General features: G+C 49.5%; 3 protein-coding genes across 3 annotated transcripts in view; 2 read left to right on the forward strand and 1 right to left on the reverse strand.

Annotated features, from left to right (window-relative positions):
- Nxf1 (nuclear RNA export factor 1) overlaps positions 1-10,516 on the forward strand; it is a 15,759-nt gene extending 5,243 nt beyond the window's left edge. Inside the window, exons 4-21 of the mRNA XM_013028972.1 lie at positions 648-731; positions 852-956; positions 1,073-1,153; positions 1,282-1,351; positions 1,485-1,573; positions 1,700-1,807; positions 1,971-2,080; positions 3,865-3,901; positions 4,392-4,460; positions 4,921-4,976; positions 5,083-5,190; positions 5,299-5,357; positions 5,460-5,575; positions 5,703-5,745; positions 6,955-7,027; positions 8,081-8,263; positions 9,976-10,036; positions 10,156-10,516. Coding sequence (XP_012884426.1) covers positions 648-731; positions 852-956; positions 1,073-1,153; positions 1,282-1,351; positions 1,485-1,573; positions 1,700-1,807; positions 1,971-2,080; positions 3,865-3,901; positions 4,392-4,460; positions 4,921-4,976; positions 5,083-5,190; positions 5,299-5,357; positions 5,460-5,575; positions 5,703-5,745; positions 6,955-7,027; positions 8,081-8,263; positions 9,976-10,036; positions 10,156-10,194 — 1,491 coding nt within the window. The 3' untranslated portion in view covers positions 10,195-10,516. The remainder of the gene's footprint in view (positions 1-647; positions 732-851; positions 957-1,072; positions 1,154-1,281; positions 1,352-1,484; positions 1,574-1,699; positions 1,808-1,970; positions 2,081-3,864; positions 3,902-4,391; positions 4,461-4,920; positions 4,977-5,082; positions 5,191-5,298; positions 5,358-5,459; positions 5,576-5,702; positions 5,746-6,954; positions 7,028-8,080; positions 8,264-9,975; positions 10,037-10,155) is intronic.
- A 103-nt stretch (positions 10,517-10,619) lies between these two features.
- Tmem223 (transmembrane protein 223) lies at positions 10,620-11,682 on the forward strand. The gene is made up of 2 exons (XM_013029090.1): positions 10,620-10,952; positions 11,284-11,682. Exons 1-2 carry the CDS (start codon positions 10,637-10,639, stop codon positions 11,574-11,576), a joined length of 609 nt encoding a protein of 202 aa, XP_012884544.1. The 5' UTR covers positions 10,620-10,636; the 3' UTR covers positions 11,577-11,682.
- Positions 11,683-11,939: 257 nt separating this feature from the next.
- The window catches only part of LOC105995266 (TAF6-like RNA polymerase II p300/CBP-associated factor-associated factor 65 kDa subunit 6L), a 12,135-nt gene continuing 10,865 nt past the window's right edge, over positions 11,940-13,209 (reverse strand). The window contains exons 8-11 of the mRNA XM_013028973.1: positions 12,895-13,082; positions 12,679-12,813; positions 12,472-12,550; positions 11,940-12,322 (exon numbers count right to left, since the gene is read on the reverse strand). Coding sequence (XP_012884427.1) covers positions 12,128-12,322; positions 12,472-12,550; positions 12,679-12,813; positions 12,895-13,082 — 597 coding nt within the window. The 3' untranslated portion in view covers positions 11,940-12,127. The remainder of the gene's footprint in view (positions 12,323-12,471; positions 12,551-12,678; positions 12,814-12,894; positions 13,083-13,209) is intronic.

Genomic DNA, 13,209 nt, shown 5'->3' on the forward strand with positions numbered 1-13,209 from the left:
AGTGGCGCTATGGCTCAAGTGGTAGAGCACTAGCCTTGAGCTGAAGAGCTGAGGGACAGTGCCCAGGCCCAGAGTTCAGGCCCCACAACCGGACCCAAAAAAAAAAGAAGAAGAAAAGGAACACCAAAGAACCAGTTCAAGGAAGGGAATGGAGAAGATAGGAAGAGAAGTAGGATAATGTGGTCAGGAGGTAACTTCTCTGGATGACTCAATTTGATTAAGCTGAGTGTAGATCTAGGAGTTCTCTAGAGTTCTCTAAGGGACAGGCAAGGTATAGATAATACGTTAGAATTTATAGAATTAGGCATTTCATTTTATTTTATTTTTTGTTGCTTGTCCTGGGGCTTGAACTCAGGGCCTAGGCATTCTTCCTGAGGTGTTTTTGTTTTTGTTTTTTCTCTCAAGGCTAATGCTTTACCACTTTAGCCACATCTCTGCTTCTTATTGTAGGTAAGAGTCTCAGGGACCTTTCCCACCCAGGCTAGTTTCAAACTGTGATGCTTAGATCTCAGCCTCTTGAGTAGCTAACATTACAGGCATGAGCCACCAGCACTCAACTAGAAAATCTAATTTTTAAAGAGGGTGCAAGATTGTGTGGGCTGTGCAAGGTTATTTACATAGTGTTCCCTTCTTCTCTCTGTGTCTAGATTCCTTACGGCAGAAAGTATGACAAGGCATGGCTCCTGAGCATGATTCAGAGCAAATGCAGTGTCCCTTTTACCCCCATTGAGGTAAGGCAAGATCTGAGTGGGTTGGCTGGCTTTATACCAGGAAGGGCAGGGCAGTGGGAAGCCGCTGGGACAGACTGTGGGCTCCTCCAAGTCTAAGGCTCTTGTTTCCTCCACTTACAGTTTCATTATGAGAACACACGGGCCCAGTTCTTTGTGGAGGATGCCAGTACTGCTTCTGCTTTAAAGGCTGTCAACTATAAGATCCAGGATGGAGAGAACCGAAGGGTATGTATAAAGGGCCAGGTGTGGCTGGAGGTAGATACAGGACAGGAGAACTCTATCTTGGTTCTAGAGCTTTGGCTTCACTGGGCTCTACCCTGCCCTTTATGTCTTCTCTCCAGATATCTATCATCATCAATTCCTCTGCTCCACCCCTTACTGTTCAGAATGAATTGAAGCCTGAGCAAGTAGAGCAACTCAAGGTAAAACAGGTTAAAGTAACGTGTGTTCCAAACCCAGTTTTTCACTTCTCCCCCTCACCACAGACACACACACACACACACACACACACACGTCCAGTGACCACTGAACCCTTTGTCTTCCTCTGCAGCTGATTATGAGCAAACGATATGATGGTTCCCAGCAAGCTCTTGACCTCAAGGGTCTCCGTTCAGACCCAGGTATGGCTGGCAGCAGTGATTTTCCACTAGATGGAGAAAGGGACTCTTGGGCAGAGCAAGTTTGAGGATGGTTTGGTTTTCACACTGCCTAGACAAGCCTTCTCAGATTTTTCTTTCTTTATACTTCCTGAAGATTTGGTGGCCCAAAATATTGACGTTGTCCTGAATCGGAGAAGCTGCATGGCAGCTACCCTGCGAATCATTGAAGAGAACATCCCCGAGGTGAGGCTGTGGCCCAGCAGTGGCTTAAGGAGGTGGAGTGGGACAGACAGGATGGGATGAGGGGTCAGATCTGGCCCTGACCCACTTCACTGATGAGATTTCCTCTGAACTCTTCTCTACCCACAGCTATTGTCTTTGAACTTGAGCAACAACAGGCTATATAGACTGGATGACATGTCCAGCATTGTGCAGAAGGCACCCAACCTGAAGATCCTAAATCTCTCCGGAAATGAAGTGAGAATTGATATCCTGGCAGTGTTTTTGATGGGGTAGACAATGGATGGGGAGGAGCTTGGCTGGCCACGTGGGAGGTGAACTGAGAGATGAGGGTGGTTTGGCTTGCGGATCCACCTACTTACAAAGTCTTCTTTCTTCCCCTTCCCCCTGTCCTTTGCAGTTGAAGTCTGAGCGGGAGTTGGACAAGATAAAAGGGCTGAAGCTAGAAGAGTTGTGGCTTGATGGAAATGCCCTGTGTGACACATTCCGAGACCAATCCACTTACATCAGGTCAGTTGTAGGCTCTGACTCCCCTCCTGGGGACCTTCACCCCCTGGGAGGCTGAGCTAATGCACCCTGACCAGTGCCCGTCTGCAGGAGACCATTCAACCCTGAGCTGGAACCACCTAAACTTTGGGAGGACCACGTGTTCTTTCCTTTCCTCTGTCTGTGTCTCCTAGCTTTGTCCCAAGCTCTCTTTTCTTTCTTCTCACCAGAGTATTGTCTTTGGTCTATGGTCTTTCGCCTTCCTTCCTGAACACAGCCTTTTCTAGAATCTCCCTACCCTATTGTTCCAGGAAGGACACTTCCCCTTTTTCTAATCTAACCGGGGGAGTGTCATATATGCCCCATGTGTGGGGTTGCCGTTAGCTCAGTACCTTGTGTCCTTGGGCTAAGAAAGCCCTCTGTGACTGGGGCTTCCTGCTGAGATGGACCTTCCCTCTTTGCCCTGTACTGGCCCCTCTTGCCTTTGTAGCAAGAGGGACCCTCTTCTCAAAATGTACTTGCCCAAGGCCACGGCCTGGGCCTTCCTCCCCATGCTGAGGTTGCGGTCTCATTAAAGGCTGGTACAATGCCATCTGTCTCTGACCCAGTGCTGTGAACTGGGCCCTCCCTGGAAAAGAAACCTGGGTTCCCCATGACATGTGACCAAAGCCGGGGCCCTGCCAGCAGGCGAGAGGCTCCCCAGGCAGGTGCTGGGCGTGGAGGCCACGGGGGCATACGCTGCCAAGGAGACGAGAACTGAGCCTCTTGGGGGCTCTGCCCCTTCCTCACTCGCACACTTCACGTCACCCTGCTTGGCCCCGGAGGATGGCTGGTTAGCCAGAGACGGGTAAGATTCCTCAGGGAAGGAACAACCTAAGACAGGCACAGTCGCATAGGGGCCATCAGGAGAGAGCTCGGGGGCCAACAGAGGTGGGGCACAGACCCTCACCCCCCCAACTTTGCAGGGGCCTGAACCCTCACCCCTTCGGAGGGAGGTCTCCTGCCCCCATGGCTGTTTGCTTCCCACGCCCAGCTCAGAGTGGGACCCAGGTAGCAGACAGAGACCTGGCCAACAGCAACTCGGAACTGCAGCAGGGGTTCTTTCTGTCATTATCTACCTTGGGCCACGGGGCAAGTGGAAGCCGAAGGAAAAGGCTGTGTCCGGGGCATATTTCTTGTCGTTTCCCCCTCCTTTTTTTCTAAATTCTTCTTTGCCTATGGCCTCTTCACTTTTTGCTTTGCTTTGTCCTTTCTTCCTTTTTAACTTTGCTCTCCACTCCGTCCCTGGCCTCTGCCTTTCTCTGCTCTGCCCTTTCCTCTCGTCCTTTGCCTTTTTTCCTCCTGAGCCCCGTCTTGCTCATCTCCCTGCCCCATCATCCTGTGCCATCCTTGTGGTGTGTTCTGGTCTTGGCCAAGGCCAGACCTCGCAGAACTGATGGATACCTGGTGAGGCAGCGGAGCCCCTGGGCTCCCACCCCATTCCCTCCTCCCGGGGCTGCTCAGGTGAGTAGGTGGAAGGTAAGGGGGGCCAGGAGGGGAAGGAGATCCTGGGCTTAAAGCCTAGGCCGGGAGTGCTGCTCTTTTGTGGCATTTGGGGTCAGGCAGAGAGAGAAGAGACAAACCGCCTTCAAGGCAGTCCAGACAGGGTGCCCCGAGTGAGGTGGGGAATGGGGACACTTTGGGGAGGAGCGGGGTGATGAGCAGGATGGAATGGGCTGTCCCTCGGGTGTTGGTATATTTGCTCCTAGAGCAGCCCAGGAGGCATGGTGGCTCTGAAGCATCACTCACTCCTGTCCCGTTCTTGACAGCGCCATTCGCGAACGATTTCCCAAGCTATTACGCCTGGTAAGTAAGTCCACATATTTTTTCCCTCTTTTTTGTCGGTCGTGGGGCCTGAACTCTGGGCCTGGGCGCCGTCCCTCAGCTCTTCAACTCAAGGCTAGTGCCCTACCACTTGAGCCACAGCGCCACTTTCAGCTTTTTTCTGTTTACATGGTCTGAAGAATCGAACCCAGGGCCTCATGCATGCGAGGCAAGCACTCTACCACTGAGCCAACTTCCTAGCCCCTTTTCTTTTTAAGAACTTGTTTCATTCTGTTGTATTAAGTATCTATAGCATCTTCTACTTCCCAGTATTACATGTTTTTAAATGATGACCCTTGACTTGGAAACCTGTATCTCTTTGAGAATCCAATAAAGATAATAATCATCTTCCAGGAAAAATGCCTGTAGGCAAAAGTTGGCATTATCAGACTGCTGGACACTTTGCTTAACCTCTTTTAACAGTTGACTTCTGACCCTTTGCTCTCCCTACAACATAATTTTCACTTGGCAGGATGGCCATGAGTTACCCCCACCAATTGCCTTTGATGTTGAAGCCCCCACGACGTTGCCGCCCTGCAAGGTGAGCAGTGGGGGAGGACTTGCAGCTTTTTGCGGGAGGAGCACTGTTCCTGTGTTCCTGATGGCTGTTTGGCTCCAGGGAAGCTCTGTGTGTGTGTGTGTGTGTGTGTGTTTACAGAATTATTATTCCTGCTATTAACTGTTTTGCGACTATCCTGGACTTGAACTCAAGGCCTGGGTTCGGTCCCCGAGCTTCTGCTCCAGGCTACCACAGCTCCACTATTGGCTTTTTTTTAAAGTAGTTGATTAGAGTTAAGAGTCTTAACAGACCTTCCTGCCCAGGCTATCTTCAAACTGCAATCCTTAAATCAGCCTCCTGAGTTGCTGGGATTGTTGGCATGAGCTGCAGACACTGGGAGTGGATTTTTTGTTGTTGTTAGTATTAAGGAGTTGTACAGAGGGGTTACAATTCCATAAGTAAGGTAACGAGTACAATTCTTCTTGGGTAATCTCACCCCCAGGGAAGCTATTTTGGAACAGAAAACCTGAAGAGTCTGGTCCTGCACTTCCTGCAGCAGTAAGTATCCCAGGGCCCCTGAGCAGAGCTCACTCTGGGGAGCTTGCTGTGTGCCTTCACGGATTCAGACCACAAGGCTCAGGCATTTGTTTTTTGCATCCCACAGGTACTATGCAATTTATGACTCTGGAGACCGGCAGGGGCTCTTGGATGCCTACCATGATGGGGCCTGCTGCTCACTGAGCATTCCTTTCATCCCCCAGAATCCTGCCCGGTGAGTGTCACGTCCCAGAGCCTGCCCAGGACCCCAGGCTGCCCAGCACATGCAGGCTACCTAGTACCCTGTTCTGACTACCACCTGCTTTTCCTCTTATCCTTCCAGAAGCAACTTGGCAGAGTACTTCAAGGACAGCAGAAATGTGAAGAAGCTAAAAGACCCCAGTAAGTGGGATGGGAGCAAAATAATATGGCAAAGGATGGGGAGGCCTCAGAGCACAGGGGTGCCAGGCTCCCCAGCCTTACTTTCTTCTCTCTCGCCCACAGCCCTGCGGTTCCGTCTACTGAAGCACACACGTCTCAACGTTGTTGCCTTCCTTAATGAGTTGCCCAAAACTCAGCATGACATCAATTCCTTTGTGGTAGACATAAGTGCCCAGACAGTAAGCACCTATTTCTGAGCCAACAGATGTTTGGAATCAAGGGTGGGGGTGGGAGACAGCATTTATTGAGGGGGTTGCTTAGACTCTGGCTGGGAAGCCTATAATGTACCTGGTACTTCTCTTTCAGAGTACATTGCTGTGTTTTTCTGTCAATGGGGTCTTCAAAGAAGGTGAGAATCTTTTGAATCTTGAGTTTACTGTGTAGTCCCTCCCCCAATAAAGATCTTTTTGGGGATTCTTAGCATCCCAGCCATTTCCTCTTCCCTTTTGTGCTTTGCCCCAACTCATCTTAAATTGACCCGTGATCCACCTGTCCTATCTGCTAAGAAACAAAGGCCTGGAAATGACACACAGACAGACTTTGGAGTGAAGCGATTTCTTTTTGTGCTTCATTTCTGTGGGTCTGTGAGCAAGTTGTATCACTCATATTGATAGTGTTTTGTTTTGTTTGTGCCAGTCCTGGGGCTTGAACTCAGGGCCTCGGTGCTATAGAGGGAGCTTTTCTGCTGAAGGCTAGCGCTCCACCACTTGAGCTACAGCTCCAAACTGGCTGTCTGGTGATTAATTGGAGATAAGAGTTCTATTGGGGGGCAGCTGGGGGTGGGCTGGGAAGGTAGCTCAGTGTTAGTGTGCTTGCCTTGCATGCATGAGGCCCTGGGTTTGATTCCTCAGCACCACATAAGCAGATAAAGCTGGAAGTGTTGCTGTGGCTCAGGTGGTAAGGCACTAGCGTTGAGCTGAAGAGCTGAGGGACAGAGCCCAGGCTCAGAGTTCAGGCCCCACCACCAACAAAAATAAAAATAAAAAAGAGTTCTATGGGCTTTCCTGCCCCAGCTGGCTCCAAACAGTAGTCCTCAGATCTCAGCCTCCTGAGTAACTAGGGTGTCAGGCATAAGTCAGGCCCTCCTATTGTTTTATTTGTAAATTACGGTTAGTAATGCCTTACCATAGTGTGCTGCAATGGAAGTCAGTGAAATGACCTGAGACACTCACTAGCTTAGTAAACTGTAGTTCTCTCCGGCATGACACTTTCCCCACATCTGTTCCCCAGTATTTACATAATCATTCCTGGTTCTTTATATAAGACCAGGATATAAGAACCTGTTTGTGGGGCTGGGAAGGTGGCTCTGCGGTAGAGTGCTTGCCTTGCATGCATGAGGCCCTGGGTTCGATTCTTCAGCACCACATAAGCAGAAAAAGCTGGAAGTGGCGCTGTGGCTCAAGTGGTAGAGTGCTAGCCTTGAGCTGAAGAGCTAAGGGACAGCGCCCAGGCCCAGAGTTCAGGCCCCACAACCGGCAAAAAAAAAAAAAAAAGAACCTGTTTGTAAATGTAAAGCCTTAGTAACTATAAGAGGTCCTTGCTGCTCTTCTCATTGCAGTGGATGGGAAATCTAGGGATTCTCTGCGAGCTTTTACCAGGACCTTCATCGCTGTTCCTGCCAGCAATTCAGGGTAAGTGTTGTGCATTGGTCACAGCCAGCAGTATAATGATTGGAAGACAGAGTCCATTCTTGGGGAGTTTTCAGAATTGCAGAAAGGCAACAAATCGCAGCAAAGGCTTACAGTAGTGGTTAAAAGCTTGACGCTGTACTGGATTTTTGGGCATCCTGTTTGCACTTGTGTATTCTTCCAGCACTTTTAGCTTTAGGCCAGTTTCATTATCTGTATTTTATTTCTGCTTGGTGTTTTTTTTCTGAGCTAGCCTGGCCTTTCACCTTAACAGCCAGGAGTCCTCCCTTACCATCAGGTGCCAGTATGTATGCCACCATTCATTCTTAGCTTCTCATCTGAAGATGTGTGTAACAATATCTACATCCTAAGTTTCTTGTGAAAATTAGAAAATGAAAAGGATAATAACTAAAATAGCATGGTGGTATACATCATAAAATTTCAGTACTTGGGACCTGAGGCAGGAAGACTGAATTTGAGGCCAACCTGGGCAATACAGTAAGTTATAGTAAGTACCAGGCTAGCCATTCCATACACACACACACACACACACACACAATGTAATAATTGTCAATGGGTTGAGGGAGATTATCTAAGTCTTGATGTTTGAATTAGTCCTTCTAAATATAGAGTCCAGGGAGGGGAGTTACCCATAAAAAGGAACAGCTAAAAGTTGAGAAGGGGCACCATGTGGTTATATTAAGAAGAGTGTGTATGTCAAGTGTCTTAAAAACTTGGAAGAATGGATGGGTGCTAGTGCCTCATGCCTGTAATCATATCGACTCAGGAGGCTGAGTTCTGAGGATCGTGGTTCAAAACCAACCCAGGCAGGAAAGTTGGTAAGACTCTTGTCTCCAGTTAACTACCAAAGGGAAAAGCTGGAAGTGGCACTGTGGCTTTAGTGGTAGAGTACTAACCTTGAGCAGAGACGTTGAGGTACACACACACACACACACACATGCCTGCACACACACACACACGCCTGCACACACACATATGCAGGGAAGGGATGAGAGGTTGTTTGTCCAACTGTTTAAGGCGCTCTTTGTCCTCAAGGCTATGTATTGTAAACGACGAGCTGTTTGTGCGGAATGCCAGCCCTGAAGAGATCCAAAGAGCCTTCGCCATGCCTGCACCCACACCTTCCTCCAGCCCAGTGCCCACCCTGTCCCCGGAACAGCAGGAAATGCTGCAAGCATTCTCTACACAGTCTGGCATGAACCTGGAGTGGTCCCAGAAGTGAGTGCTAAGGGCAAACTGAGAGGGCTGGGAATGTGGCTTAGTGATAGAGGCTTGCCTAGCATGCATGAAGCTCTGGGTTCAATTCTTGACTACACATACAGTATGTGGTAGTGAAAGTGGCACTGTGGCTCAAGTGGTAGAGTACTAGCCTTGAGCAAAAGAAGCTCAGGGACAGCGCCGGTGGCTCACATCTGTAATCCTAGCTACTCAGGAGGCTGAGATCTGAAGATCACAGTTCAAAGCCAGCTCCCACAAGAAAATCTGAGACTCTTATCTCTAATAAACCACTAGAAAACCAGAAGTGGCACTGTGGCTCAAGTGGTAGATCACTTGTCTTGAGCTAAAGAGCTGAAGGACAGCACCCAAGCCCAGAGTTCAAACCCCACAACAGTGCCTTGGCCCTGAGTTCAAGCCCCAGGACTGGCAGAAAAAAAGGGGGGAATAGTAAACAGATAAGGGCTAAGCGGGGGAGGAGACCTTTTTTTTTTTACTGTGTTTTTTATTAGCCCCTTGAAATACATAGGTACATTCCTAAGGAGAGATTAAATGGAAGGAAATTAAGTCATTGTTTTGAAAAGAAATAATGGTTTGAGGGCTGGGAATGTGACTTGGTGGTAGAGTGTTTGCCTAGCATGGGTTCGATTCCTCAGTACCACTTCCAGTAAAAGCCCCAGGACTGGCAGAGAGAAATAATGGTTTGGAATAAGTTCTGTGTTTTTTTTTTTTTTTTTTTTGCTGATAAGGCTCAAAGAGGACCTCAATATAACAAATTTTTCTAAAACCAAAATGAAGTCCCTTTTGGAAAGTTTTTCCAGATAGATTCCTGCTATGTACTCAGGGTAGTTTTGAACTCTTGGGGTCAAGTGACCTTCCTGCCTTGCCCCCAGAGGTGGGGACCACAAGTGCATGCCACTATGCCTGGCTCTAGTCTTTTTCTTTGTACTGCTGAGACCTAGTTTCTAAACCATGTTAACTCTTTATAAAAACGCTTGAAAAATCAGTATTTCTTTTTTTTTTTTTTTTTGGGGTCCGGCATGGGGCCTGAACTCTGGGCCTGGGCGCTGTCCCTCAGCTCTTCAGCTCAAGGCTAGCGCTCTACCACTTGGGCCACAGCGCCACTTCTGGCTTTTTTTCTTTTTGCTTATGTGGTGCTGAGGACTCGAACCCAGGGCCTCAGGCATGCAAGGCAAGCGCTCTACCACTGAGACACCTTCCCAGCCCCTCAATATTTCTTAATATTTGATGCCTACCAATAGGTAGACATTTTGATTTTTACTATTTTTTTGGGCGGGGGGAGGGGACAGTCCTGGGGTTGAACTCAGGGCCTGGGCTCTGTCCCTGAGCTGCTGCTTTTGCTCAGAGCTGGTCCTCTACCACTTGAGCCACAGCTCCACCTCCAGCTTTTTTGTTAATTTACTGAAGTCTCATGGACTTTCCTGCCTGGGGTGGCTTTGAACCTCAATCCTCACATCTCAGCCTTGTGAGTAACTAAGATTATAGGTGTGTGCCACTGGCACCCAGCTATTTTCTGTTGTTTTCTTCCTGTAAATAATAACAGTACTGTGTGTGTGTGTGTGTGTGTGTGCACGTGTAGTAGAATGTAGGCTAGATTCTGAAGGGACATTTAGTGGAGAGTAAGGGTTCTCATGCTGTGCTATCTTCTCCTTTCCCCTGTTCACTCCCCTCCCCCTCCCCGCGCCACCCTCCAGGTGCCTTCAGGACAACAACTGGGACTATACTAGATCTGCCCAGGCCTTCACTCATCTCAAGGTAGGGCTGCGAATACCAGAAGGAGTCTCTGGCCCTTCTGGAGGGTCTGGTGCAGAGCGCTATCATGAGCTTTCAGGAAAGGGCGCACCTGGCTCCAGTGACCTTTCCTTTTCCTCCAGGCCAAGGGTAAGATCCCAGAAGTGGCATTCATGAAGTGATCCACATCAGCCCACAAGAAGCCCCTGTGTAAATAGCCCGTGGATATGATCATATGGTTGCCATCTGTTGTCTCCTGTCTGGCCCGAGGCCACCTGTGACTGTGACCGAGGGTGGAGCTCCGCAGAGCACCTCTCCTCACCTGCCTTCTGGAAGACTGCGTGGAGACTTCCGGAAGATTGAGCCTCATGGTGCCAGGAAGCCAAAGCTTACTTTGTAGAACTGACACTAAACTACCCGAAGGACTTAGGTGCTTTGTGTACTTAGCCCCAGGATTCCCCTTCCTTTTTAAGATAAAGAGTGATATTGTATTTTGTCTCCTGACACTGTCTGTCTCAGTTCCTGGGACGGCCTTGGCGGGGCAGGAGGCGGGGCGGCGGGCGGGGCGGGGAGGTGGGCTCTCGCGAGAGGAAGTTCCGCCCCGGAAGCGGCCCTGCACAGGCCATGGCTGCGTCCTGGATACGGCGGCTCCCCAGGCTGAGAGTCACTCTGCGGCTGCTGCCCGCGCGCCGACCTCTGCACGACAAGGCCCCATCACGAGACCTGCTGCTCTTTGAGCACGAGCGGGGCCGATTTTTCACCATCCTTGGGCTGTTCTGCGCGGGCCAGGGTGTCTTTTGGGCCTCCCTGACCGTAGCAGCCTTATCCCCACCTCCACTCTCTGCAACACCTCCAGACGCTGGGGCCCCCAGACAGGGCCGCTTCGACCTGCGCTCCGCGCTCTGGCGGTACGCACTGGCTGTGGGCTGCGGTACCATTGGTAAGGCCTGAACTGGCTTCCCCACCGCTCGTGGGATGGTGGGTATAAAACCTTCATTCAAGTAAAGGGAGAGAGGGACTTGTGCCCTCCCTGAGGAGCAGGGTGATAGGGACCTGCCTCGGTAGGAATGCGGAATAGCTACGGTAGGGCTGCTCCTTTTGTGGTTGTAAGGTTATTTGTATAAAATGGGGACGGACATGTAAATAGTTGATGATGGACTACACAAGACTGGGGTTGTAAGAGCTCAAAACTACTGTCATCACAATAAGACACTGGAAGTAACTCAACCCTACAGTGAAAACTCAACTCTTTGTTGTTGTTGTTGTTACAGGAACCTTGATACTTGGTGGGGGCTTTCTCTTCTCTCTCCGATCTGTGCGTTCAGTGATGCTTCGAGCTGGAGGGCAGCAGGTGACTTTGACCACTCATGGTCTTTTTGGTTTGAGGACTCACCTCACTGTTCCGCTGAACCAGGTATCTTGCATGGCTCACCGAGGGGAAGTCCCTGCTATGTTACCTCTGAAAGTCAAAGGCCGGCGCTTCTACTTCCTCTTGGACAAAGCTGGACACTTTCCCAATGCTCAGCTCTTTGACGGCACTGTGGGAGCCTATCGGAACTTGTGAAAAAACCACCTTGCGGGGGATGAAAACTTAAGGATTTTGTGACATGGGTCACAAAAGAGGGCCCAGGATTCATTAACAACAAATAAAGGAGTCTTCCAAAGGGTAACTGCCTGATGCATCCATGCTTGGTTTAGCCTTTTATTCCTTCTTCCAACTTATTTGTTTTAATACCAATGAATATCAGGATGAAGAAGGCAATGTGTGGCTGGGAAGGTGGCTCAGTGGTAGAGCGCTTGCCCTGTATGCATGAGGTCCTGGGTTTGATTCCTCAGCACCACATAAGCAAAAGAGCCGGAAGTGGCGCTGTGGCTCAAGTGGTAGAGCACTCATCTTGAGCTGAAGAGCTGAGAGACAGTGCCCAGGTCCAGAGTTCAGGCCCCAGTTTGTTGTCAGACTGACAACAACAACAAAAAGGCAATGTCATATTTTGGTACAAAACAGCTATTGGAAGTAGGGGGTGTCTGTCACATTTCTCTGATGAGGGAAAAACGGGCTCCCAGCATAGACAAGGATTGTTAGCGGTAGTCTGGCTGCAAAAGGCACATAGGTGATCAGAAATTCAAGGTCCATTCAGGCCAGTCTTCAGTCATCCAGGTCGATGTGTGTGACTCAATGAAAATCTCTCTCGCAGTTCCTTGAGGGCCATTATTCTCTAAAGGCTCATACTGGCTGGATTTGAGATTGCACTGTATGATCTGGAGCACTAGGATCACACACCACAATACCAGATTCACCCAAGAAGAGGTCTGTAAGAGAGAAGCGAAGTGTGAGGCATGGAGCTCAGATCTAGTCTTCCCCCACACACCAGCTTTTGTCTATTGTGTCAAAATGACACTTCAACTCCTCTCAGCAGTACTCATGCAGCTACAGGTACTTAAACAAATCTGAGTCTCACTTCAGCATTATGTAGGTTGGAATAAAACCGCAGAGCCATTCCAGGGGGTGTCCACGGGATTTTCTGGGCTTCAGAACAGCTGTGAGGTCAAAAAAGACAGTTGTGAGCAAAAGGGAGCAAACCCTAAGTGCTTAGATTGGTAAATGGGAAGTTACATCATTTTCCCCCTGCAGAAGGAATGCAGTCAACTCCTGCCTCTCCCTTTACCTAATTGTATGCTTCTGGGAGATGATGGAATCACAGAGAGAGCTGGTACCATATCGAAGGACACAGGCAGTCACTAAAACCAGGAAGGCTGCAATAGCCGAGATGGGCAATCCAATGTAGACCCCTATTGGACAGCTGAGGAAGAGGAGACAAGCCTTGTTTGAGATGTGATTCATCCTACCTCAGCCCCTGGTCCTCAAAGAGTGGGGCAATCACCTGTTGAAATTCTTGATGCAGCTGCAGGAGATCCAGATCAGAAGCAGGAGGCAATAGAGAGCCAGGAAGCCGGAAGTCCCACTCACAAAGTAGCAGAGGGATGGAGCTGAGGGGCAGGATAAAGCCAGGGAGGTGCCATTCACAAAAGCCACCCCCCCATACAAGGGACAGCTACCACTGAAGAAGTCCTGTGGAAAGAAGTTGAATCCAGGGCTGGGAAGGTGGCTCAGTGGTAGAGCGCTTGCCTTGCATGCTCAAGGCCCTGAGTTCGATTCCTCAGCACCACATAAGCAAAAAGAAAAAAGCCGGAAGTGG

This window comes from Dipodomys ordii, unplaced genomic scaffold (assembly GCF_000151885.1).
Source record: "Dipodomys ordii isolate 6190 unplaced genomic scaffold, Dord_2.0 Scaffold117, whole genome shotgun sequence".
NCBI classification, from domain to species: domain Eukaryota; kingdom Metazoa; phylum Chordata; class Mammalia; order Rodentia; family Heteromyidae; genus Dipodomys; species Dipodomys ordii.

What these genes read in the sequence shown, in the direction of transcription:
- Tmem223 (XM_013029090.1), top strand. Translation starts at nt 10,637, where the DNA reads ATGGCTGCGTCCTGGATACGGCGGCTCCCCAGGCTGAGAGTCACTCTG. An exon ending in TGTGGGCTGCGGTACCATTG is followed by an intron (nt 10,953 to 11,283) that starts GTAAGGCCTGAA and finishes TTGTTGTTACAG; the next exon opens with GAACCTTGATACTTGGTGGG.